A 23564-nucleotide genomic window follows, 5' to 3' on the forward strand; every position below is an offset into this window, starting at 1 on the left:
ATGTGTGCAGCACTGTAAAACCCAATGGGTTTGCCTTCCCACTCTCCCTGGCAAATCACAAGTCTCCTACCCTTCTACCACCACCACAAACACACACATGCAGGCACAAAATGAACAGAAAATAACCACCCTCAGATCTGCCTGCCACCCGCTAGTGGAAACTGGGAATTCACTGGAATTCAGGGAACTGAAAACAGGTCACAGGCACTACACCCTTGATACCACAATTTATCTACCCATTTGATATTTGAGAGTTTCATGTTTGTTGTTCAATTTCCCTGAAATTAACCTTTCAAAAAAGTAATGTAAAAAAAAGTCCCCAGTCTTTCAGGGGGATCAGAAACCAATTTCAGGAAGCACTACTAACTTTGATGGTAAATGCAGCCGCTGAGAGTAAATGTATTCTTGTGTGTGTGTGTTTGACTAAGTTTTTTATTGATTTTTTTACAGAGACAGAAGAGGACAAATGCAGAATGCTATGTAACTTTGTGCTGCAATACCATATTATTACATATTGTAGACTTATCAGTGATGAGCTGGTTTTAGAATGGCCCCTGAGCAAGCAAGAAAGGAAGGTGTGTTTTTGAACCAGGCAAGCTGCTTTTGCAGCCCTGACACCTGGAGCCCTCCAGTGCAGGGATCCCTGGGCTGCTCCACTGGCACAGTACACAGCCTCACCCTGCTTGGTTTGTGGCCTGGTTGTCAGTAACTGTGAGGGGAAAAATGGGATGCTGAGACACTAAGTGTAGAACATACAGGGAATGAAAAAACAGGATGAAGGGAGGAAAATATGTGGAATTAGGTTGCATCTTTTCAGCTAACTCATAATCTGCAACAGAAGTGCATCTGGAAGTGATCTTTGGTTTTGATCTTTGTGTCTTTGCTTTTCATCTCTTCAAAAATAAGCTATTTTTAGAGGTAACACTAAGGTCTGTACCCCACTGTTCTATTCTAGAGGCATTTTTGCTTTTCCATTTTGCTAAAAACATCTACTTGAAGATCTTTGCCCAAATGCAGCATTTTGGATACAGAAGTCAAGTCTAACATGAAGTCCTATTAAAGAACCAGCACATATTACAGAACAAAATGTCCACTTTGCTTAACAAAGAAAACAAACCCTGAAAAATGTCCTAAGATTACAGACATTGTGTTATTGATACTGTGTTTATCTACTACTATAACTGAACATCTTCTGAAGGGCTCTGATGAAGCTTCTGTCAAGCCTTTAGCAAATAAAACTAAAATGACAAAAGATAAGCATGGACTTGGAACAATACTGGCATTTTTAATGTACCCAGAATTTCTCTGAAGATAGTCAGATCTCTCAGGATGTGCAGGACCTTGCCTGTAATAAGTGCTCCACCTTCGCTGTGTGTAAGTCACCTACAAGCATTACAAAGGAATTAACTAACTGGAAAATCCATACTCCCTATAAATATTTTAACCTTTCTTTATAGACTCAGAGAGAGGGGATAGAAAGCTATTTATATGGAAAACCATGAGAGAGACCTCAGTACTTATATTCATGGTCATCAGTTCATTGGTATTTCTTGGTAGCAATGTAGTAGGTGCTCAATTGCATCTGTTTGCCTATAAAAGTTCTTCAGGAAAACACTTAACACCTGAACACTTAACATCTGAAATAATTTCTGCTTTTTCTTCACAGGTTATTACCCAGATAATCTGAATTTTTAAACTGGTCATTAGAGAAATCTAATTACAGAACTTCAGCTTAGGTATCATAGAATCATGAGTTGGAGAGGACCTTAAAGATCCCCTAGTTTCAATTCTCCTGCCATGGGCAGGGACACCTTTCACTAGACCAGATTACTCAGATACCTACTAAAACAGCAGTTGCCTGAAGGTTGCATAAATTTGTATTGGATGGGGCTGTAATATAAGGAACATACAGATCATTCTGTTTAGAAGTAAAGCCATGAAGTCATGGTATTGCTGCAGAAACTGAAAGGTTATTCTGGCTACAGTCCAAGTCATGGTGTGACACAGCCAGGATAGGACAGCTGGCGCATAGAATGAATGAAAAGCACACATATAAATTATTTACATATAGGAATAGCTCCTTACTGAAAGGTTTTTCTGGATTAAAGTTGTATTAGAATGACTTGTGGTTTAGGTCATCACATGTACACACATACATTCACTTGCACATTCAGTAAGCTTTTGAAAGTCACCTTGGCAAGTTCAGTTCAGTTTGTGGATGTGACTAAGTCTAACACTTCCTTTAGACTCATCAGACATTTTGCCAGTGTTTTGACATTGTTATAAACTGAAATAGATCTGCAGTTGAAATACAGCATAGCACTTCTCTCCAGTTTAAGATAACTGGTAACAGCATTTCTCACAGTGTAAGAGGACAAAGCTGTCCTTAAAAATTGAGTCACATCCTTACAAGCAACTCAGTGAGATGACTCCAGAACTCCAGGAGGAAATCCTCCAGGCTGTGTGCTCTTCCCACTTTCAGATTCTCAATTACCTAATTTACTGATAGGGGACATCAAGGCTAATATATAATAAATTTACATAATTTTTCTTATTAATTAATCTAAAAACATGTGTGGTGAAGTCTGTATCCAGCTAATATAGATATTTCTAAAATTAAAGAATGCTTCATTAATACCCTTGGATGATGTTTCTAATTTACCACTTTAATAACAGATGCCAAAAATCCTACATTTAAATGACTTTTGTGCCAGAAATTGTTGTCATATTCTCGATTTCTTGAAATTCCAATGGAGTTGGATTATGGTGAAGATAATCTCTTCTGAACACATCTTATTGAGCTTACATGTAAAAGTAGCTGAGGTCTGCAATACATCTGGAGAGGGAGGATGTCTGAAGAAAAAAAAATCTCATTCTTTTTTCCACAAGAGCAATAATGGTGTGGGCTGGGGGGGTTTTCTTATTGTTTGGGTTTGGGTTTGGTTGTGGTGGGCTTTTGTTTGTTTGTTTGTTGTTTTTTGTTTGTTTGTTTTCTTTTCTTGGCAAATTTTTTTTCTTTTCTGAGGAGAGAGACTTGGGGGTGCTGGTAGATGAGAAGCTCAACATGAGCTCTCACTGTGCACTTGCAGCCCGCAAAGCCCATCAGATCCTGGGCTGCATCAAGAGAAGTGTGGCCAGCTGGTCGAGGGAGGTGATCCTCCCCCTCTACTCAGCCCTGGTGAGACCCCACCTGGAGTACTGTGTCCAGTTCTGGAGCCCCTATTACAAGAGGGATGTGGAGATGCTGGAACATGCCCAGAGAAGGGCCACAAGGATGATCAGAGGGCTGGAGCACCTCTCCTATGAGGACAGACTGAAGGAGTTGGGGCTGTTCAGTCTGCAGAAGAGAAGGCTCTGAGGTGACCTTATTGTGGCCTTCCAGTATCTGAAGGGGGCCTACAGGAAGGCTGGGGAAGGACTTCTCAGGATCTCAGGTAGTGATAGGACTAGGGGGGAATGGAATGAAGCTGGAGGTGGGGAGATTCAGGCTAGATGTGAGGAGGAGGTTCTTCACCATGAGAGTGGTGAGACCCTGGAATGGGTTGTCCAGGGAGGTGGTCGAGGCCCTGTCCCTGGAAGTGTCTAAGCCCAGGCTGGATGAGGCTCTGGCCAGCCTGATCTAGTGTGGGGTGTCCCTGCCCGTGGCAGGGGGGTTGGAACTAGATTATTTGTGTGGTCCCTTCCAACCCTGAATGATACTATGATACTACTATGAAATTAGGAATTAATATTTGTATTCTGAAGTAGACTGTTGACCAACCGATCAGAATTTATCCTTCCTCCAGGGACAGGGGAAGAACAGAAATATGGCTAATTTCTCAGTACACTGAAAACTGAGAAAGTAAAATTCCTATTAGTTATTTCTTGCCTAGATCTTTGCAGACATATATGATGTAACTAGCCAAGACCATAAGATAATAATAAACTCTATACAGGATCTATCTGTATAGCACAGTAAAAGATCCATATTCACTACTTTCTATTTGTTAAGTGCAGATATTAGGTACTGCAGGATCATAATATATTCCATCATCATGAGTTTGGGTGGGTTATGACTTTGAGATTAGACTGCAACTGTAGCAAAGATCTGTCAATTAAGGATAGATTACAGTCACAGTAGTGATATGGAAGTTAGCATGGCATGCAGTAGGAAAGCCCACAAAAGAGATTTTCTGGAAGTTGAGTATTAATAGTGGCTTATTCAGATCCAAGCTTGATGCCTACACACATGAAGTATTCATCCCAGTCATCTGCAAGTGTCTCAGTGAATTGTGAAAGAAGTATTATTGTCCACCTGGATCTGGGTGAAAAGCTACAACATACTGCTATGACATCCCTTGATTTCTCATTTTCCTGTATGCTGTTTCTGTCTCCTGTAACAGCACTGTATTGGTCTTTGTTCATTTTAAGAACAAGACCATTCTTTTCCTTTTAATTTGGATTACTGAGTTGCTCTACATTTAAGGAAATAGAACTGAGATTTGGGTCCGTTTGACCATATTAAGAATGAAGTTTAATCAGCTTCTGTGGACTAAAAACCAAAGATGAGGGAACATTTGAGTCATTTGCTCCACCTCACCCCAACCATAAAAATGTCATGTGTTGATTATGGCCATGAATGAAATGCATCAGAAACTGATTCCACAACCTTTGAATTACTTCAGCAGAAGCTCAGCATTTGCATGCGGTTTGAACAGATGGAACTATGGGAACATCAAAAAAGCAGTAACACTGATCACCTGCAGTAGCAAATGCAAAGTTGTCACATAAATGGAGCAGGACACAAACTAAACAGGCACTGAAAATAAAGAGAAGTGGTAGAAAATACCTGTAAGAATGGGAAACTGTAAAAGCAGAGGGTAAAGATACCATTAAAATAGCAATCAAGAGACACTGGGAGCATTTTTGGATTATGAACTGACATTTTCCTTGGTGTCTTCCAGGTTCCCACTTATAAATAATTTTTCACCCAAGCCTTTTAGAACCTCTCCTGTGCTCTCTTTACAGTCAGCATCCTCTTTTGTGTTATATGGATAATATAACTGAGGACTCTAACTACAGGTTCAAACAGTAACCTGAGCTCCAAACCCTGTAACAGAGTTTGGTGCCATGGATGAGTTTTCTGTGCTGTATTACCACTCTATTTTCCTGGGCTTGGGATCTGAAAAGACATGAGATCAAGGAACTGGAGAAACAGAAGGTGGCTTCAACAGCAAGGGAGAGAGGTGCTGGGACATCACAGGAGGTAATGGAAAAGCAACAGAGGTCTGTACTGACTTCATTTGGAAAGGATCACTCAGGTATTGAGGTAGCCAGACTGAAGTAAAATTAGCAAATGGCTCTGGAATTCAAGGTCAATATTTCTCCAGCCAGCACTGAAACCACAGTAGTCCAGTAAGTGTATCTGGAAGTCAAACTACCTTCATATGGTTCTAAGATATCCATCCAGTTCTGCATTTATAACAGCAGTTCCTTTGCATGAAAGGCAGCCTGCTGCCTCTGCAATTAGCATCAACATTATTTTCAGAGATCCAAACTTCCTCCATCAGTTGTGGAGTATGAACACACACACACACACACACACACACACACACACACTCCACCAAGCAACACAGAACTCTCATTCATATGAAAAAAAACACCAGAAAGGAGGCTGCCCTTTCACAACACTTTTACCAACATTTGAGGCTTTCCTTTCCCCCCGCCCTCCTTTTTTTTTTCCCCTGAAATGAACTAATTACAAAAGATTTCTAAACTACTCTAATGTAGAAAACCCAAACCACATTTTTGTATGGTTAACTGTTCCATTTAGTCTGGGCTCGAGGAAACCAGCATTAACTGCCCCAGAAGAAGGAACTAACATAATTTAAAATAAACAATTCCAGAATAGCCAGCTTAGAAATAAACTTACCTCATAGCTTCTGATGATTTATTACTTATTTGAAGTAATACCATTTTATATCTCTTACAAAGATACATTTCAGACAATGTGGACTTTACAAAGGAACTTATGGGAGGGAGAGGCTCAACTCTTACTCAATTTTAGTAAAGAGTTAAGTTTAATTCACTTAAATTCCACTGTGTTTCATCTTAGCCAGCAGAAATAGGCACTTTCTCACAACTAATATGCACAGTGATCCTTTTTAGAAGACAAGCACACTGATTTCTATCATCCATCCTAGCTGGAGGGAATCTGAATTGTGCATTATCAGCAGAACAGCATGAATTCCAGTTCAGACAGAAATTATTAATTCTGTGGTGACTGACTAGCCCTTGTCTAGGTAAAGGTATGATGCTTATAAAGGCTTGATAACAATTGGTGACATTTCAAAATGTGTTTTGTACTTGGTATAATGACTTGTGTATGCTGTGATAACTGTGCCATACACACATCATTCTACAGTGACATCCAGCATAACAATTAAGGTCAATGTAAAGTGGGTTATTATTTTAGCCATTTTCCCCAGGAGTAAATGACTAAAAGGATATGAGAATGGAGCTGTATTAACCAGGGCCACTTTATTAGTATAGAATAGTATGGAAATGGTGATGTATAAAGAAACGTCTAGTCACAATAGTCACATCTTTTGGGCATGTCTCAATCAGCTACATCAAACTCTGACCTTAATACCTACTTAAAGTGGGTGATGGAAGTTCACACTCCTGTCAGTGCTGCTGGTTTCAGTGCATCTGAAAGCAGACTCAGAAACAGTGTGGTGTCTAATTTACTTGTAAAATCAAAGAATTCTGATTTTAGGGGTTTCATTTAAATGAAAATCCAGATTCTGGAGAAGAAAACAAAACCCACTAAAACAGGAAGCATGGTATTGTGGTTAAGTTTCTAGTACAGGGCTCTGAAGACCTCAATTATGTTCCATTTCTAGCCCTTCTGCAGACTGTCTTGCTATGTGGCTTCAAGCAAATCACTGAATCTCTTAGTGCTTCAGTTCCTCTTTCTAAAATGGTGGTGCTGGTTCGGTCAGCTTAAATAATGGGTGCTTTCATGTGACAGCTACCATTTACAGTATCAGCACCAGAGAGGCTCTAACCTCAAAACAGTAAAATACATGACCCTATTTACTTGAACTGTTCTTACAAGCAAATAGCAATTTATAGACTTGAAAAAATAATCTGATTTCTCAATGACAACTGTCTTCGTAACGATAACATTCCCATATTAATTGTCACACTGAGCACCGACTTGCTATACCAAACAACATGCTATTCCACAGACTCCTTGGTCTACCAATTAATAACAGAATCCGTGTCTGCTTCTAATCTCAAAAATTAAGAACAAAGCTGGAATGGGGAGTTCCTGATACCTTTTAAGGTTTTTTTTTTGTTTGGGTTGGGTTTTTTGGGGATTTCTGTTTGTTTGGTTTTCCCCCAGACTGCTGTCCCTGCAGAAGGAAAGAATTCAGCAGGGTGTGGAGTGCCCCAAAAGGGAAATTATAATGCGGAATATCATATATGGTATCACAACTACCTCCTTCTTGGTGATTTCACATGTGAGGAAATGCTTGGAGCATAAAGGAAGCTCTGCCTGTATGCCACTGCTGCTAGTAGGGTTAGGAGTGTGGATTTTGAAAAACAAACAGGTAAAGGCCTCTCATATCCCAAATAGATACTGTACTCTCCTACCTTCAAAAGCATATTCAGAAACATGTTTTTTCCCTTGCTGCCTCCTGGCAGGCCTTTCCTGGTATGCACATTCCCAATGCTTTCTGAACAGAATCCCTTGAGCCTTTGACCTGTTTCTAGCCAGTAAGCTGTGCTCCTGCTGCACAAATACCTAGTGATTCTTCTGAGTTTTCCAGGCCAATGATACAACCCTTCAGACCAAAAGCATTTACTTTCCTGCTCCAAGAAACTAGGGAGAGTGGGGTATAAGAAAATGTCTTCCAAAAATTTTCTTTCTCTCCAGTCACTGCCCTTCTTTTCTGAGTCCATCAGCAGCAAAGGGAACACAGTTTCCTTCTCCATGTGAAATGGTACTTTGTGAAGAGGAGCAAAAAGGACATTTCACAAGGAAGGCTTTACTTACCAAACAGACTCTTAAGTGTAATTCAACTTGCAATAAGCAGTAAGTGCCCATTAAGATGAGTGATAAAATCATCTGAACTAGCAGCTGTGCTTTCAACTTCAGTCATTTCTAGAGACCTTCTATGTGTGCTCTGCCCAGTAGCTCTGCACCAGCTCCTAATTTATTCACTGCCCCCTACTGGGTAGAGGAATCTCCTTTTATCCAATACTGCTGGCATGGAGTTCTTTCCAAGGCTCAGATCATGGATATTTTAAATAGAGGGAGAGGAGGTAGGAAAGGAAACAGAAGCATAGGATTTCAAAAGGAAACACAAGTGGGCAAAACTGAACATATCCCAAGAAAGCCCAATATGTGGGACTGTCAAATCTAAAACTCATTCACTGTACAAGTCTCCTTCACATATTACAATTGTTGCTCACTTCTCCTGGACAAGCCTTTTTAAGGCACCTTATGGAGAACCCTAGATCACTTTCATTGTGATTCACATAGAGATGGTATCAAACTCAGCAGCCTGACACACTTGGCTTTTGGCATCCAAGCTGGCCAGCTCACTCCATCGCTGTCCTCAGTGACTGCGACCTCACCTACCCATTCAAGCCAGGCTCTGAAGCTTTGCCACTATATCTTATTACCACATTCCTGCTCAATAAAGACAACTTTTTGGACCAATATTTTGTCAGCTGCATTACTGAGTACAAGAGAACAGACTGCACGTGCACCTGGAGGATCTTTCTTTCCCCTGTGATCTTACAAAATTAAATATTACATGAGAGTAGAACAGCTTTCTTGGCACTTCTGCAGGAACCTACAGCCAATTTCCATTTCATCTCAGAAACACACATACCGCTGTGCTGCATTTCAGCCTCCACTCCTTACAGCCACAGTGATGGCAGAAGCCAGTGATGCAGTAGCAGAAAGATAGCTGGGCTGGGTGCCTCAAGGGCTAGGTGAGGAGTTAAGAGGATCTGAGCTGTACTTTTGGCTCTGATCTGCCTTATTGTGACCCAGTTAAGAACTTCAAAACCCTTTTCTTTGGAGGAGTATGGGGGAGGAGGAGGACTATGTCTGGCCTAAGCAGACTTCAGGATGATACAGGCAAGGCCTAGCTATGTCTGAACATGAAGAGTGCCTTATGTAAAACAGACATCAAACCTACTCACTGCATGGAACACACTACCCCAGAGCAGGTAGTGGCAAAACCTTTCTCACTGTTGCACATTCAAATTCTAAAGTAAGTTTCAGTTCCACTATTCCTTCATGCTTTTGTTTTACACAGAAAAACAGCTGACTTTCCCTCCCCCACCAGCTGCTTAAGCCAAACTTTAGACAAAGCTTAGCTGCTCCAAAATTATTTGCAAGAGAAAGCTGAGCACAAAGCAAATCTCATTAATGACAAGCTCTGTTTCTCTCCATTTGTAAGAACTAAAGCATCCTCAGAAATTTCCAGGTTCATCTATTGTACACTGGCTGCACATCCCTTTAAGGTGCCATATTGCCGTCAGGTTAATTCAGTCTATGATCAAAAAAGAATATTCAGAAAATACATTCCCTCAACTTCCCGAAAGACAACTCACAAGCCCTTGCCTGCCCCTGTCGCTGTAATTGTTTGACAGAAACATTTCCTTTTCATTGTCACAAAACATCTTGTTGACTTCAAGGGGAAAAACATCCTCTCTTTGCTCCTGATGTAAAGAAGCATTCTGGCTGCAAAACCTGAATATTATACTACATGTTCCAAACCACATCTGCTCTGGAAGCAGTATGTTCATGGAGTGATTCCAGATTCAAGGGTCAGTGGAATTCTTCACAAAGGTTTTCTATTTTTGGACATGCTTACTCAGATGAATTTACTGCACAAGGTACGTATTAGGGCACTTGGCTTTCAAAAGGAAAAAGAATTACCAGAAGAAAGACTTCTTGGACTTTTAAACAGATGTTGGTTACTACTATAAGAAAAATTCTCTTTGGCAGAAAGCACTGGGGCTTGCATGAGGGTGCACATAAAACACTGGTTTGCTACTTGAGGTTTCAAATCTCCCTCTGGGCAAGCAGAACAGCCTCCCAAGACTCTTGCATGGGCTGCTGTTGCAAGGCTATAAATACAGCTAGGGATTTAAGTTACTTTTAAAGCTGGTGACCCTGTAGAAAACCCCAGATAAATTCTGTTCTGAGAACTCAAAACCCACTGTGGTGCCTGCAGAGTCCTCTCAGTCGAAGGATCGTTGATTTTCCTAAATATTTTCCTCACTTTCAAATTATTATTGGTCTAAATTTCCTCCCATTCCTGTACATTTAAGTTACATAGTAAGTCCTCTCACCTGTTCTGTCCATGCTGACCTGACAGCTGTGAGAGCAGCTATCGTCACTTTAAAACTTCCCTCGCTGGCTGCTTGCTCATTTTTCTTGTATTTTTTCCCTTATGTTTTGAGCTGGCTGCCAGGTCCGAGCATTATTCATCACCCACCTCTAGTTCCCTCGCCTCTCTCGGGGCCTCAGCGCACTGAGGCAGCACCTCCTGCCGGGCCCGCCCGACCCTGCACCCGCCGCTACCCGGGGCAGCCCCCGCACCACCGCCTCGCCGGGGCCATCCAGAGCCACACAGCAAAAAAAAACCAAAAAACAAAACAAAAAACCCTAAACCCGATTTAGCCGAGCAGATCACCCGAGATCGGAGCCCAGCACCGGCGGCAGGGCTAAGGGTGGCAGGGCACACCCAGGCGCGCAGGCCGCCGCCTCACCGCCAGCGCTCCCCCCGCGCGCGCTCCGCGTGGAGCTCAGCCCGGCTCGGCTCGGCTCGGCTCGGCGGGGCGGGGTTGTGAGTGCTACGGAAAGTGAAAGTGAACTGGTGGCCACGTGTTTTCGGAGAAGGCAGGGGAGGAGCCGGGCAAAACAGCGCCAGCGCCGCCGCGTTAAATAAAAAGCAGAGAGGATGAGGGGGCCCAGAGGGCTGGAGGAGCAGCCAGCCAGCCCGCCTAGCGGGAGCACCTGCCCCTGCTCGCTGCGGCGCCACGCAGGGCCCCCGCCCAGAGGATGTGCAGCCGGCCGCCGGGGCCAACACTAACCGCCGCGGCCAGGATAAGCTGCCGGCTCCGGCCACCCCTGCCCGCAGCCAGCGCGTGTGCTGCGCGCTCTGGGGACGGCCCCCGCCCGCCGCGGTCCGGGCGAAGGTAAGGGAGGGTCTTGTACTCACGGTGCGCCGGAGCGTTCCGGCCCCACTGTTGGCAGAAGCGTCACTGGGGAGCCCGAACTGATGTGCGGGAGCATGGTGGCTTCAGGGGCTTCTGCCTTTGGCTTGGAGGTTTTTTTTTGGGTGTTTTCTTGTTCCATTCGTTTTTTGCTCTCCCTTTCTGGCTCCATGTCCACGCTCAAGACGGAGCTGTCGTGCCTGGTATAAAAAAAGCAGAAAAGCCAAGAAGGCGGACACGCGGCGGTTTGCACGGCCCCGCTCTCTTCCTGGGACAACACACCCCGGCACTGGGAGCCGGCGCAGCCCCTGGCCCGGAGCGCGGCGGCTGGGTAGGATGAGCCGGGGCCAGGAGGAGCTCCCTCCGGCGGTTCTACTCTGACAGGGTCGAGGCTGCCAGCTCTGGTTTTCAGACGCTGAAGACTGGCGTACCCCCATCTTTGCGTCCTTTGGAAAGGCACCGCGAACTCTTTCTTGGCTTCTGTGATTTTTACATCTCGGTCTTAGTAGTTATTTGTCACCAGCGTGCTCTGAATTTTAATTTTTGTTAACGTTAAATATGAGCCATAATCCGGGCCCGGCAACTGGAAAAACTGACTTCAGTTTCATCCTGCTGTGTAAAGAAAGCCCAGCATTACTTTCAACTTTCTAACAGTCACTTGCTAGCATAAGGATTTTACAGCTCTCTGTGCTGTTTCAGGAGGTAATATGACCTAAATGAAATCAAACATCAAGCTGTTAAATTATCACAGACAGGAATCCAGCTGCATACTTTCTTTGGAATCCTCATTAGCATGTTGCCCTGAATCATAAGATGGCTGAGGGATTCGTTTCTGAGAATACTTCAAGGTTTCTCAACAAGCTTCTGCTGCAGATCTATATCTGACTACAGGAATAAATCCTAAAATCTATGCTTGCCAGTAAGGTCAAGGCAGCCAGCGGAGATGTATTGAACCACACTGTCAGAGGTAGACATCTCAGGCCAAACTCATTCCTGGTGCCGCACTACTAATTCCTTTGAAGTAACACGAGGGATGAATTTAGTCCCTCATGCTGAAAGATATATCAATAGGAAGCAATTTAGATTGGGGCACTTAAAGTGCATGTAATACAAAAAACAGAGAGACTGAGGAGTAATGCTTTAAGGGTTCATAGAGGTTGATTTGTGTAAGCTAGTGAGGTTGTAGCGTTGCTGTCCCAAGGGAAAGTTGGGGGAATGGGAAATTGCCATTTATGGCTGAGCCTCAGGTTAACAGGAGAGAGGAAAGTAGTTTTAGGATTACTGTGTAAATTGGCAGGGTTACAGGCTGCCCTTCCAAGTTACACTTCAGTCACACAATGACATCTATTTATCCTCACCCTTTTCCCCCAGACATGCTCAGCTGCAGAGTTAACATTTACTTCAGCTCCTTTCTCTTTTTTCCACACAATGCACCAAGTGATGTTTTCAAAATTCTGACATCTCAGTTTGTATTGGGGAAGAGAGGGGGCAGTACAGAGGAATTTAACTGAGCTGTACTTGTTACTTTGTTACTTGTACTTGTTACTTTGATCTCTAAAAACTTGAGAATCTGATGCAGCATACACGAGATAACATCCTGTGGAGAGCCTCTTGTCATTTGACTCGCTTTAGGTCTTGATAAACTGTGGGCTCATGGCAGGGAAACTGCATTATCCTTTGTGGCTGTTAATGATCCTTGCTGAGTATTTTTGGAGCTTTGGACTTTGCCATAGTGATAGACTGCTAATCTTGTCAGAAAGTAAGCAGTTGTTTCTCCAGTGTGAATTGACAAATGAATATTTTATTTTATAATGGGCAGGAGGCCTGTGAATGGAAGACTTGGTCATTCAGAGATTGCAGTCACTTTTCTCTGGGGATCTCACATTGTGTCTTTCTCTGGCATTTCAGAATAGCTGCTGGAAAGCTGCCCTGCCGTAGCCACTGACGCTATGGGCAACCGCATCCGCCGGTCTAGGCTGTAGGATGGTAGCGCACAGCAAAGTGTCAGCAGATAATGCAGTTGCAGCAGACCCGAGATGTCTACTTGACCCTCCAGCACCAGATCGTTCACAGGCTCGGGGCTATCGCAGCCCAGGCCGGCCCAGCACTGTGCAGGCACAGAGCAACACGCATTTCCGAACCTTTCGCTCACAATCGGATTTTAGTAGCATCACTCGAGCAAGCAGCCTGCTGGATGCCTGTGGCTTCTACTGGGGACCTCTGACTGTCACGGCTGCCCATGAGAAGCTGAAGTCTGAGCCTGAGGGCACCTTCCTCATCAGGGACAGCACACAAAAGAATTGCTTCTTTGCCATCAGTGTTAAGACTGCGACTGGGCCCACCAGCATCCGGATAAATTTTCAGACTGGACGCTTCAGCCTGGATGGCAGCAAAGAGAGTTTTGACTGTCTTTTTAAGCTGCTGGAACATTACCTAAGCTCCCCGAGGAAGGTATTAGTTACCCCCCTGCGCAAAGTCCGTGTGCAGCCCCTGCAGGAGCTCTGCCGGAAGAGCATTGTGAAGGCTTTTGGAAGAGAGAACTTAAACCAGATCCCCCTCAATCCTGTTCTAAAGGACTATCTGAAATCCTTCCCATTTCAGATATAAGTAGAGCATTAACTGAATAGGAATGTGTGAAATGCCTAAAGAAATCCAACTTTCTGGGTTTTTAAACTTGTTTGACAGTGAGCAAACCTATTTTTGTAGCAATTTACTGTATTTTGGGATGGAACCTGAACACTTGACTTCTTATGTTTACAAAAACTGTTTGCACAAACCTGGGGTTTTAAAACCCTGGCATAATTTTTCTGCCAAGCAGAATATTTTATTATTTTATAATATTTTTAATGCTGTTAAAATAATAAACTTTATTGTGGAAGTTTTGAAAAAAGTCGTTTTTCCTGCTGATGACAATTTTTAACCACTGATGTGGTGTGCAGTTGCAGGCAGGTCTCTATGTGGTCTTGTTCTTTGCCCTACCAAACTAGCCTGCTTTAGTGCTACTCCAGCAGACAGGACTCCTGCCCCAAAAAGTTTGGAAGGGAAAGATGGCAAGCAAGTAGAAAATGTACTTAGGATGAATTTGTTCAGGAATACAGCTCTTTCCTAAATCCATGAGACCAGGAGCTGTATTGAGACTACAGTGGTGCATAGTTTTTGAAAGAGTGACTCAAACCCTTGGCTGAGCTAGTTGCACCAATCCTAGCCTGCCTTATCTGTTAAAAGCTATGACGTCTACGCAAAGAAGAGGGTATTGTCTGAGATAACCAAACCGCATTAGTAGGGAAAAATAAAACTTACCAGGATTGCCATTCATACACTGAAAGGCTGTGAACACTATCATCATGATACATTGGGGAAAGGGTAGCTTTAGCTCTCTTTAGCTCAGCATACACAAAATTGCAAAGGTGCAGACATGTTTAGACTTTAAAATGCTGTTGCTTAAGTTCCTGGTGATATACAGAGCACAGACTTGGTATTTTAAAAGAATCTATGACTTAACTCTGTGACAGGATCCAGACAGCAGAAGCCTATAGGTTTGCAGCTGTAATTTCTAATGGTGAACTGCATTCAGAGAAAGTTAAAATACATTAGCATCTGTAGAAACTCAGTGGTCCCATCACCGATTTTCTATCTGCTTATAAAATGCTAAATCAGCTGAAACTGAACTATACATGAGATGCCTAATTCAGTGAAATATCACCTGCATTATTATTATTCTCCCCTCCCCCTAGCATTTCCTGAAATCCATGAAAAGCTGACTTAGAAAACCAGCTGAACCAAATCACTGCAAAGAAGGCAGAGTCTTTCACAGAAATGTACTCTCAGCACAGATCTATGGCTCTTACAGTAACTGTGAGCAGTAAATGAAGTCATCTTTAGAGTTTGGAAGACAAAAGGTCTAACCCTCTACTGTAAATCACGTTCCTGCTAAAGCCACTTTTAGGAAATATTGAGTACATGTTACATAGTGTTCCTTACTGAGTAATTTGTTTAATATCATTTACTCTACCTCTTACATTGCTGATGTTTCTTTGGAATAAATAGGTTTCCTCTTCAAACATGACTAAGGATCACTCAGAGTGTAGTGGACACTGTGAAAAGAGGAAAAAGATCATATAGGCAGTATTGTGACCCTTTGCTGCTTCCCCAAAAATGCTCTTTTGGATTGGCCCTGCTTAGCAGTCTCTTCTTTTGCCAGCCATCCCTGGCTGAGATTAGCAGACAGCATTTCTGCTTAATTCTAAAGTTGGAATTTGTTGCCAAATGATGCATTTCCCCTCAGCTGCAAGGATGTAAATTGGGAAAGCAGAAAATGCTGTGCAGATACCAGTGCAGAGCAAAGTAACTGTATGTGAATAGCTTTAAGAAGTTAAATTGGGAAAAAGAAAGTCTTTGTAGGGTGAGGGCTGCCAAACTGGTTTGCTGTCAACAGAGATTGTTATCCCTTTCCCAATCTTCCCAGCCTCACACGGCAGAATCTTTTAACCCTTCCATTCTCAAACAGCTTTTGCCTTGCTGTACAGAAATATAGGTAGAACAAATACAATATAATTTAGAAGGTTCTCCACTACCTCTGATAAAAACAAACAAAACTAGGTGCTTCCTACTGAGACACATAGAACATAAAGCATGAGGATTCCACTGATTTAAACTTCTTCCTAGCAGAAACAAAGCCTACTTTCTCCCTTCTATTGCTTTAGAGTATGTTTAGCAGAAATTATCCTCTCACATGAATTTTGTATTTAATTTGAAATGCAAACATAGGATATTTCAGGAAAAATAAAAGACTATAAACATGAACAAGAAAGTCAGAATTGTATAAAAGACCTCTTAAGGAAAGAGGAAACTAAGCTGACTTGTAGTTTAAAACCACTTATCTTTTCACCTGCCTTCCTTTCCCATTTCCTTTCCTTCTCTCTTCCTCTCTGCCCAGCAAATAATGCAGTGGGTAGGTAGATCCTTATTCTAGCAACTAAGAAACCCTTACCACAGTATGTGTGTTCAGTGTCTCTCTGCCTTGCCCTAAGATCTCATGAAGGGCTCTCTAAAATGTCCAATTTAAGGACTCTGTCCCATCTAAGGAGCATAGTAAGAGATTCACAAAGATTCTGTATTAATTCAATCTGTCAAATCTCTGACCCACTGTTTATTAAAGTACCAGTAAGGTCAAATAGGGAATTTGCTGTATTCTGCACCTAAAGCAATGGAAACACAAGAGTGCAGTGATTTTAATCCTCCCTGCTAAAAGGTATGTAAAGAGTGGTGTTTCTAGTCCCTCCCCCTCTTGCCCAGCTCTTTCCTCTGACCTTTTCACTCCTGGCTGTGGCTGGAAAGTGAAGTAAACAGTCAATCTGGTAAAGGACTATGGAAGAATTTAAGCCATGCTCAGTGGGAGAACAAAGTTCCATTTTCTGAAGAGACTCCAATATTTATAGTTAGTGGGGAAGGGATAGCTTTACAGTAATACCATTTGCAGCACAGCTGTGTCACCTGCAAGGACCTGGGGTGGGGGGGGGCGGCTCTGTCCCACAGAGATTTTACTGGGATAGTATTCAGCCCTGCTCCAGTGCAGTGCTCCTATGGCCACAGACAGTAAGACTGAGGCTTCCTTGCTTTTTAAAGACTGAAAAGCACATTTGCTTTCAGAGTAGGTTAATTTAGATGCCATGCTGCAGCTGTAAAACATTTGCTAATGAACAGATCTAATGAATAGACCTGTAGGGGTTCAGAGAACCTGGTTAACTCAGCTGTGAAGAGTCACTGAATGCTCAGTAGGAGCCTTTTGAATGACAAGCATAACCTCACCCACTGTGAAGCTGTGGTCACACTAATTCTGTTATGATTGAAGTCATTTACAAGAAGTGAGGCTTCAGCTGCAGTCAGCACTGATGCTATTTTCAACAGTCAAGAAAAAAGTGTTCCCTAGGGCAACACACTGACCATATCTAGCCATCAATACTCCTCTCCCAGCTTGTACTTAATCCTCTATTGAACAGTGTATCCATCTCCTTCCTATAGCTTGCTTTCTCCTTTTCTTTCAGTCTTTTCTGTTGTGTTGGGCTGCCATTCAGTTTCTGGCTGTCCTTCCACCTGTCCATTCATGTTGGTGACAGCTGTGTGAGCAAAGCATTTATTCATTAATTCCAGCTTTGAGACAAAGGCTGTGTTACAGCAACTTAATTCGGACTCTACATTGCTGTCTGTGCAGTTAAAGCATAAGCTAACAGCTTCATGTGCAGCAGGTTTCCAGCAGTGTCTCCCAGTTGCAAGGAAGTGCTGTTCAAGGCTTTTCATTGCCACTGACTTGACTGTTATCATATTTCTGCATAGTACTGGGATCTTGTCACTGTATCTGAGTTTTTTCTACCAGCACAGCAGCTGAATTTGCTGCATCAGGGTCCAATTTCTCTTTGTGTCACTATGGAACAACAGAAACACATGCCAGCAGGGAGCATAAAGAAAAATCCAACTTTACCCACCCATCCCAACACATAACCACTGCTCAAGTATGGCAAAGCAGCAAGGGCCTACCCAGTTGGCTAGGTAAGTAATACAAGGGATTTAGGCCTTTACTTAGGTTCTGTGATATCTCCTGGTTCTGTGCTCTGATTTAGTTTCTTTTCATAGCATAAATGGACATCCTGGATCTATTAAAGAAGCAAACAACTATTTGACCCTTTCTTATTCCACCACTAAATATCCTCTTGAGATGATACTGTGGACTTCGAGTAGCAGAAAAGAGATAGGTGATTCAATAGTCAAGATACAAAATATGTACACAGGTGAACATGTTAATGGTGAGAAAGGAGAATAAACCTAGTGGCAACCAAGAAAAAAAAAAGGGAAAATAATTAGGAACTTTTCAAAGAAGATAGTAGTAAAGGGTGGCTCCACTGTGATGAACACAATGACATTTTTAATGGTGGTGTCAGCAGAAGCAGTGAATAGGAGATGAGAATATAGCTTTAGAGGGAAGGCACAAGTGGGATTAAATCTTGAAGTCTGTACTTTCCATGTGACTATAAAGCCATCCTTCAAATGGTTACAATGCTCCCAGGTTCAGTCAGGATAGACTGAAAAGTTATCAGTGTACTGGCAGATTAATACATTGTCATTGTAAAGGAAGCCTCAGAATTAAGTTACCTTTATCTTATACTGAAGATCAGTGATAATTTCAACAATCTCTTACATCTTTCACAAAATTTAAACTGAAAATAAGGTGCTGTACTGTACTGGTCTAACAGGCACCCTAGAGATGGCATTAGCACAAGACAGCCAGCAGCATGAAGTCATGGGAGCATGGAGATGCTCCCAGCACTGTACTGTTTTCATGGATCCTGAATGGAAGGACATTTTGCAAGACAGTGTGAATGCAAGAAGATAGGGAGGGAGGGTACTGTGTACCTGTTATTTCTCTTGGAATATCTGCTCTAGTCACATTTACACATGTTGTGGGAAAAAGAAAAATATTAACTGTATTCACTATCAGGCTTATCACATCAGAACATATAAACAGCTGGAGTGAAATCTTAGCAACAGTGAAATAAATTTGCAGGGAAGATCAACTGTTCTATAGATGATATTATTAAATAACAATAAGTATCCTTTTAAAATTAAATCTGTGAGTTGCCTCACAACAATTTCTTACTTGATAGTACACCAGCTAACTTCACAGGTTGAGGGTGACATGAAACCTTATCTATGCTGCTGTTTTGATATCAAAAGTATGCATAAAAGATTGTGTGCCATTTCCTGCCCCCATCCCTTCCAGTCTGGCAGAGTATTTGCAAGTCTCCCCTGTGCCCTTCAAACTGAAACTGGTAACTATGCTACATTTTCACCCTAACCAAACTTTCCCCAAATCAACTTCCCTACAGGAGAAACTAACAACTAATTGCATTTGAGTCAGCTTGAGATTTCATACTGAGATTTTAGGCATCCTCTCTGGGATTTGAACAGTTTCTGTTTCCCAAACATAGAGGTGTGAAGCACTGGTGAGACTTCAAATATCTTCAGCTTTCTGCCAGGGACACGGTTTTGAGAACTTTAAGCTCCATACAGAACACACTGGGAACAGCTGGTATCTTCTAATGTGCAAAATTCAATGAGCGTCTCACAAGCCACTCTGGCCTTGAATTTTGTGAATAATAACCATGTATATACTGGCCAAAGGGATTTTCTCTGGAGTCTAAATGCAAATAAAGGAGGACAGCTTTTGGTTCAGTGGCAGAGAGTGAGGAGTATGAAATAGCAAGGCCTGCTGAAGCTGAATGGCACAAAGGATGCTCCAGTTCACCACAGAAGAACTTGGGATAGGAAAACAAAACTGAAAAGAACAGAAACCCAGCCTTTGGGTGAAGTGCTGCTGAAATGAGACTTAGGACTCTGAACTCCAAACAAGGAAACTATTTCCTGCCATTTGATTCTGGAATCTTGCATTATATAGTTTGTGCAGCATATCTATTAATAAATAGTTTGAGATAAGCATTATAGTTCAGACTTACTGAGAAAGGCCGTTCCAAGGCGTGAGGAAACTGTGGGTTTCATTCTGGATTCTGCCAAAAAAATATTCTATACATCATACTACTTTTTATGGTAATCTCTCCCTCTTTTAACTGTATGGACAATATAAACCATGTCTAAGTACCAAGAAGTATTTGCTGATTATTTGCTCATATGTCTAAGTGTTATTTTATATCTCCTTTTAAAACAAATATACCTAATGAGGAAGAGGTTGTCTACATGAACCGCACAGCCTGTACTGCGTGTTGTTTTATTATGCTCTGGAACTAATAAACTCTAGGTAATCTTTCTTCCCAAGAAGTGTAATTTATGCAGTTTGCAAAACCATATATGAGCTTGTTGCCAAGGTGAACACAATGACAACTGAAATCACAGATAATGACATATCCAAATCCAGATATTGACTTCCAGATCTGCATTAAGAGAGACAAGAGTACAGGTAAGGCTATGCCTATACACAGGTAAGGCTATGCCTTTCTCAGCTATCCATATTATTTTACCCTTGCTTTCCTACATACCTTGTTTCCTTTGTTATTTCAATACAGTTTTAAGAAGATGGTGATTTTAAAATGCAGCACATTTCACATCCATCCAAAATATATTTTGGGACTGGAATCTGTTAATACTGTATACAAGCTCATCTGAAGCCCAAAGGCAGATGCATATATTTGATTAAACCCAACCCACAGGTGTAGTCCAAGATGGTATAAATAGGCTTTGAGTGAATTTAGGAGTGCATGTGTAGCTCCATGAGCCTGAATGGTGGCCATTGGTGGAACAAAATCACTGCAAGGCCAGCCAGAAGCAAATGCCAGGTTTAACTTAGGGCCAGTGGTCTTTGGGGTCTCCTACAGCACCTAATTCAGTCTCCAGTGAAGTCAAAAGAACTGAGCTCAAAACTAACCTTGAGAGAAAATGTTTTCTGTGTGAAATCTGGGAAGACTGTAGATGTCAGAGGAAAGCACCCTGGAAGGCTGTGAAATTTTGGAAGGAGGTAATGCATTTGAGAGAGTCAAAGAAAATATGATCTGGGTTCAGAAAGAATTTCACAGAGGGAATAACAGCTGCAAGGGCATACAGGTGTTTCTTACAAGTTCTCTTGGCAGCTCTAATCTGCTATAAAAACGGAGTCCCAAGTGCAGCTAGTTTACAGCTTTTTACTCCAAGATTCAGACATGTTGCATAATCTAGCATATTTCCTAAAACTGCTCAATTTCCACTGACAACACAGTGAAGGCCTGAGCCCTTATTAAGGACTTGAAAAAACCACTTAATTGATCACCATATAAATTATGCTGCTGTTGGTCCAAATTTCTATAGCAGGTCAGTTTTAACAGCCTCTAGTGCTTGAGCTGAAATGAATACATTCTCTTTTATCCAAGAGACACACATTAACTGCACAATTAAGATAATATGCTGATTGTAGAGGAACAAAAGGAGAGGGATGAGACACCTATTAAACACCTTCATATAGCATCTTTCTAAATAATAATGAACAAAATATTTATGCAACTTCCCCAGACTGAATCATACAGTCTTCATGTAGCAGGCAGATCATGAAAGCAGATTGTCGTCACTAGTTATAAAACATAGAGAAGCAGCTGAACTTGAAATACTGCCCATTGGGTTAGGTGGTTATTTATACATTTAGATTAGGGCAGGTTGGTCAAATTCAGCTCAGGAAGTTTTGTGTAATAGCATCTTGCAAAACTGTTCCAGAATCTAGATGTTTGACCTGTCGTGACCACGTGTCACCACATTAAAAAAAAATTAAGAGAAAAGAAACTAAAGTCAAAATAAGAATAACTACAGTCTGTTCACTTTAATCTTTTGCAGGTCTCCCTTTTGCTTAGTTGCATAAGGAAATGCACAGATGATAGAGTATATCACTGCAGCTCAACCGGCACTGCATCCAAACACATGAAAAACAATTCCCTTCCCTTTAATTCAAGTCCATCCTGCTTCCCATGATTTCCTGTCCTCCAGCAGAGTTCAGTTCCTAGGAAGAGTTGCACAATACAAACATACTGTTGCCTGAGCTTACAAAATAATTGACCTGCCATGCAAAGCTGGCATAAATATTATCTCTTGGTAACTAATAAACAGCTAAATTGCTTGTGGTAATGCTGTTTGCTGTTAATGCCATTTTAGAGAGACATAATGCTTACAAATCTAACCAGAACAGCCAGTGACCTGTTCTACACACAGTGTATAGCACTAGAACAACTACAGCTGAAGCACATCTCTCACAAGCACAGTCTTCTACATTTGCTGGTCAGATATGGTCCTCCAGGAAATCATAGGCTGAGAAGAGGAAAGAGCATTATCAAACAATACTCACTAACGTCATTGATGGTGGAGGAGGGGAACGACCAACTTTTCGCTGAACTCAGTTTCTGGTTTACAAATTAGTTAAGGTTTTCTGCTTGGTATGGTTTAATTTTAAGAGGTTTGAGGAGGATGAACCAGTCAATATTCCATATCTGGTCCAGCTTTATTAATTTTAGTATAAGCTTAAATGAAAGAAATATCCTCATATGCTGAAGTTGGAGTTTAGTCTGTGACCTCTGTTTCAGCCACTTTAGGAAATGGAGCTGGTAACACAGGAGCAAGTCCAGGAAAAGGAATTCAGTGTCTAGAGACTTCAGTATGCATGGGGGAAAGAATGACAATTTAACAGTGAGTAACTAAAATCCAGAAATATTTCTGCAGCAATGACTAAGTCATGAATTTCTCAGATGCAGGGAGCAACTGAAGCATAAGGTAGCAGACCTCCCCTGCTCTCTTCTGCTCAGGACAAAGAGATGCACTACTGTCTGTACAATCTTGTCCTCACAGACCAACATGCTTCCTCTCCTCCACAGAAACCTGTGCAGTGCAGGACCTTCATCTCTGAGGCAGTCAACAAGGACTTAAACCAAATCCTCTCCCAGCACTGAATCTGTTTGGAACTAAGTGCTCTGGTTACAAGCCTCTTTGGGACAAAAAAAAAAAGAAAGGACAATACAACTACCTTGGAACTCTCATGTTTGGTTATGGAACACTGTGAAAGGGCAAGGCCATCTAGGCCATCCATATGCCTAAGACAAACATGTCCCAACAATAGAAGTATGAAAAGAACTAAATACTTCCCTGAATCTCTACTGGTCAAGAGAGTTTCACTATTGATCACAGAGGCAGCAAAAGCAGGACAAGGTTGTGCATGTATCAAGCTGACATAATAGGTGTTCTCCCTCCTAGGACTAGTCAAGAGCCTTAATTTCAGCAGAAAGGCTTACTCCCTGTATATGACCCACCAACCTGGCCTGCACTAATCAGATATGACTGTAAAATGGTTCGGACAGTAACAGAAACAGGATGTTGGTAGATGACAGGAAGTTCAGGTGCTAAAGTACAAGAAAGTCAGATTTGCTTCCTCACCAGCTCTTGGTTTTGCACACAGCTAGGAAGTATATGGCCTATTTTAGGATAATCAGACTGCAGATGAGGATATTAACCTTCTATTTGCCACTTCATTAATGATAAACATGAATTTGGATGCTGTTATACTTCAGCAGCTTGTCAGTGCTCAGATGATTAGAGGTTCTGTTTTTAGTATGTGGTATGAGTAACACTGAGGTTTTCTGTCAGGATTTGGCTCCACTAATGCCCTATAATTTTGTTATCATGATTTTTGACCAATACCAAGCTCCCAGCTTCTATGGTAAAGGGCTCAGTTGCTCTATGTGAACAAACAAAGCTTTACAGAGAAATTTCTATAGAGGCAACACAGGGAAATCATGTCACAAACCCATGTTGTCCTTCACCCT

At 42.0% G+C, this 23564-nt stretch overlaps 1 protein-coding gene and 1 long non-coding RNA gene across 2 annotated transcripts in view; one reads left to right on the top strand and one right to left on the bottom strand.

The window, feature by feature from the left end:
* LOC137445424 (uncharacterized) overlaps positions 1–10770 on the bottom strand; it is a 47429-nt gene extending 36659 nt beyond the window's left edge. The window contains exon 1 of the long non-coding RNA XR_010988403.1: positions 10363–10770. This is a non-coding gene — a long non-coding RNA (uncharacterized lncRNA). The remainder of the gene's footprint in view (positions 1–10362) is intronic.
* A 198-nt stretch (positions 10771–10968) lies between these two features.
* On the top strand, positions 10969–14107 carry SOCS1 (suppressor of cytokine signaling 1). Its single transcript, XM_068147125.1, has 2 exons — positions 10969–11211; positions 13138–14107. The coding sequence occupies exon 2, from the start codon at positions 13213–13215 to the stop codon at positions 13834–13836; it is 624 nt and encodes a 207-aa protein (XP_068003226.1). The 5' UTR covers positions 10969–11211; positions 13138–13212; the 3' UTR covers positions 13837–14107.
* The last annotated feature ends 9457 nt before the right edge of the window (positions 14108–23564 follow it).

This window comes from Melanerpes formicivorus, unplaced genomic scaffold (genome assembly GCF_026170545.1).
Source record: "Melanerpes formicivorus ecotype bairdi unplaced genomic scaffold, bMelFor1.0.p_v2 SCAF_14, whole genome shotgun sequence".
Taxonomy (NCBI): domain Eukaryota; kingdom Metazoa; phylum Chordata; class Aves; order Piciformes; family Picidae; genus Melanerpes; species Melanerpes formicivorus.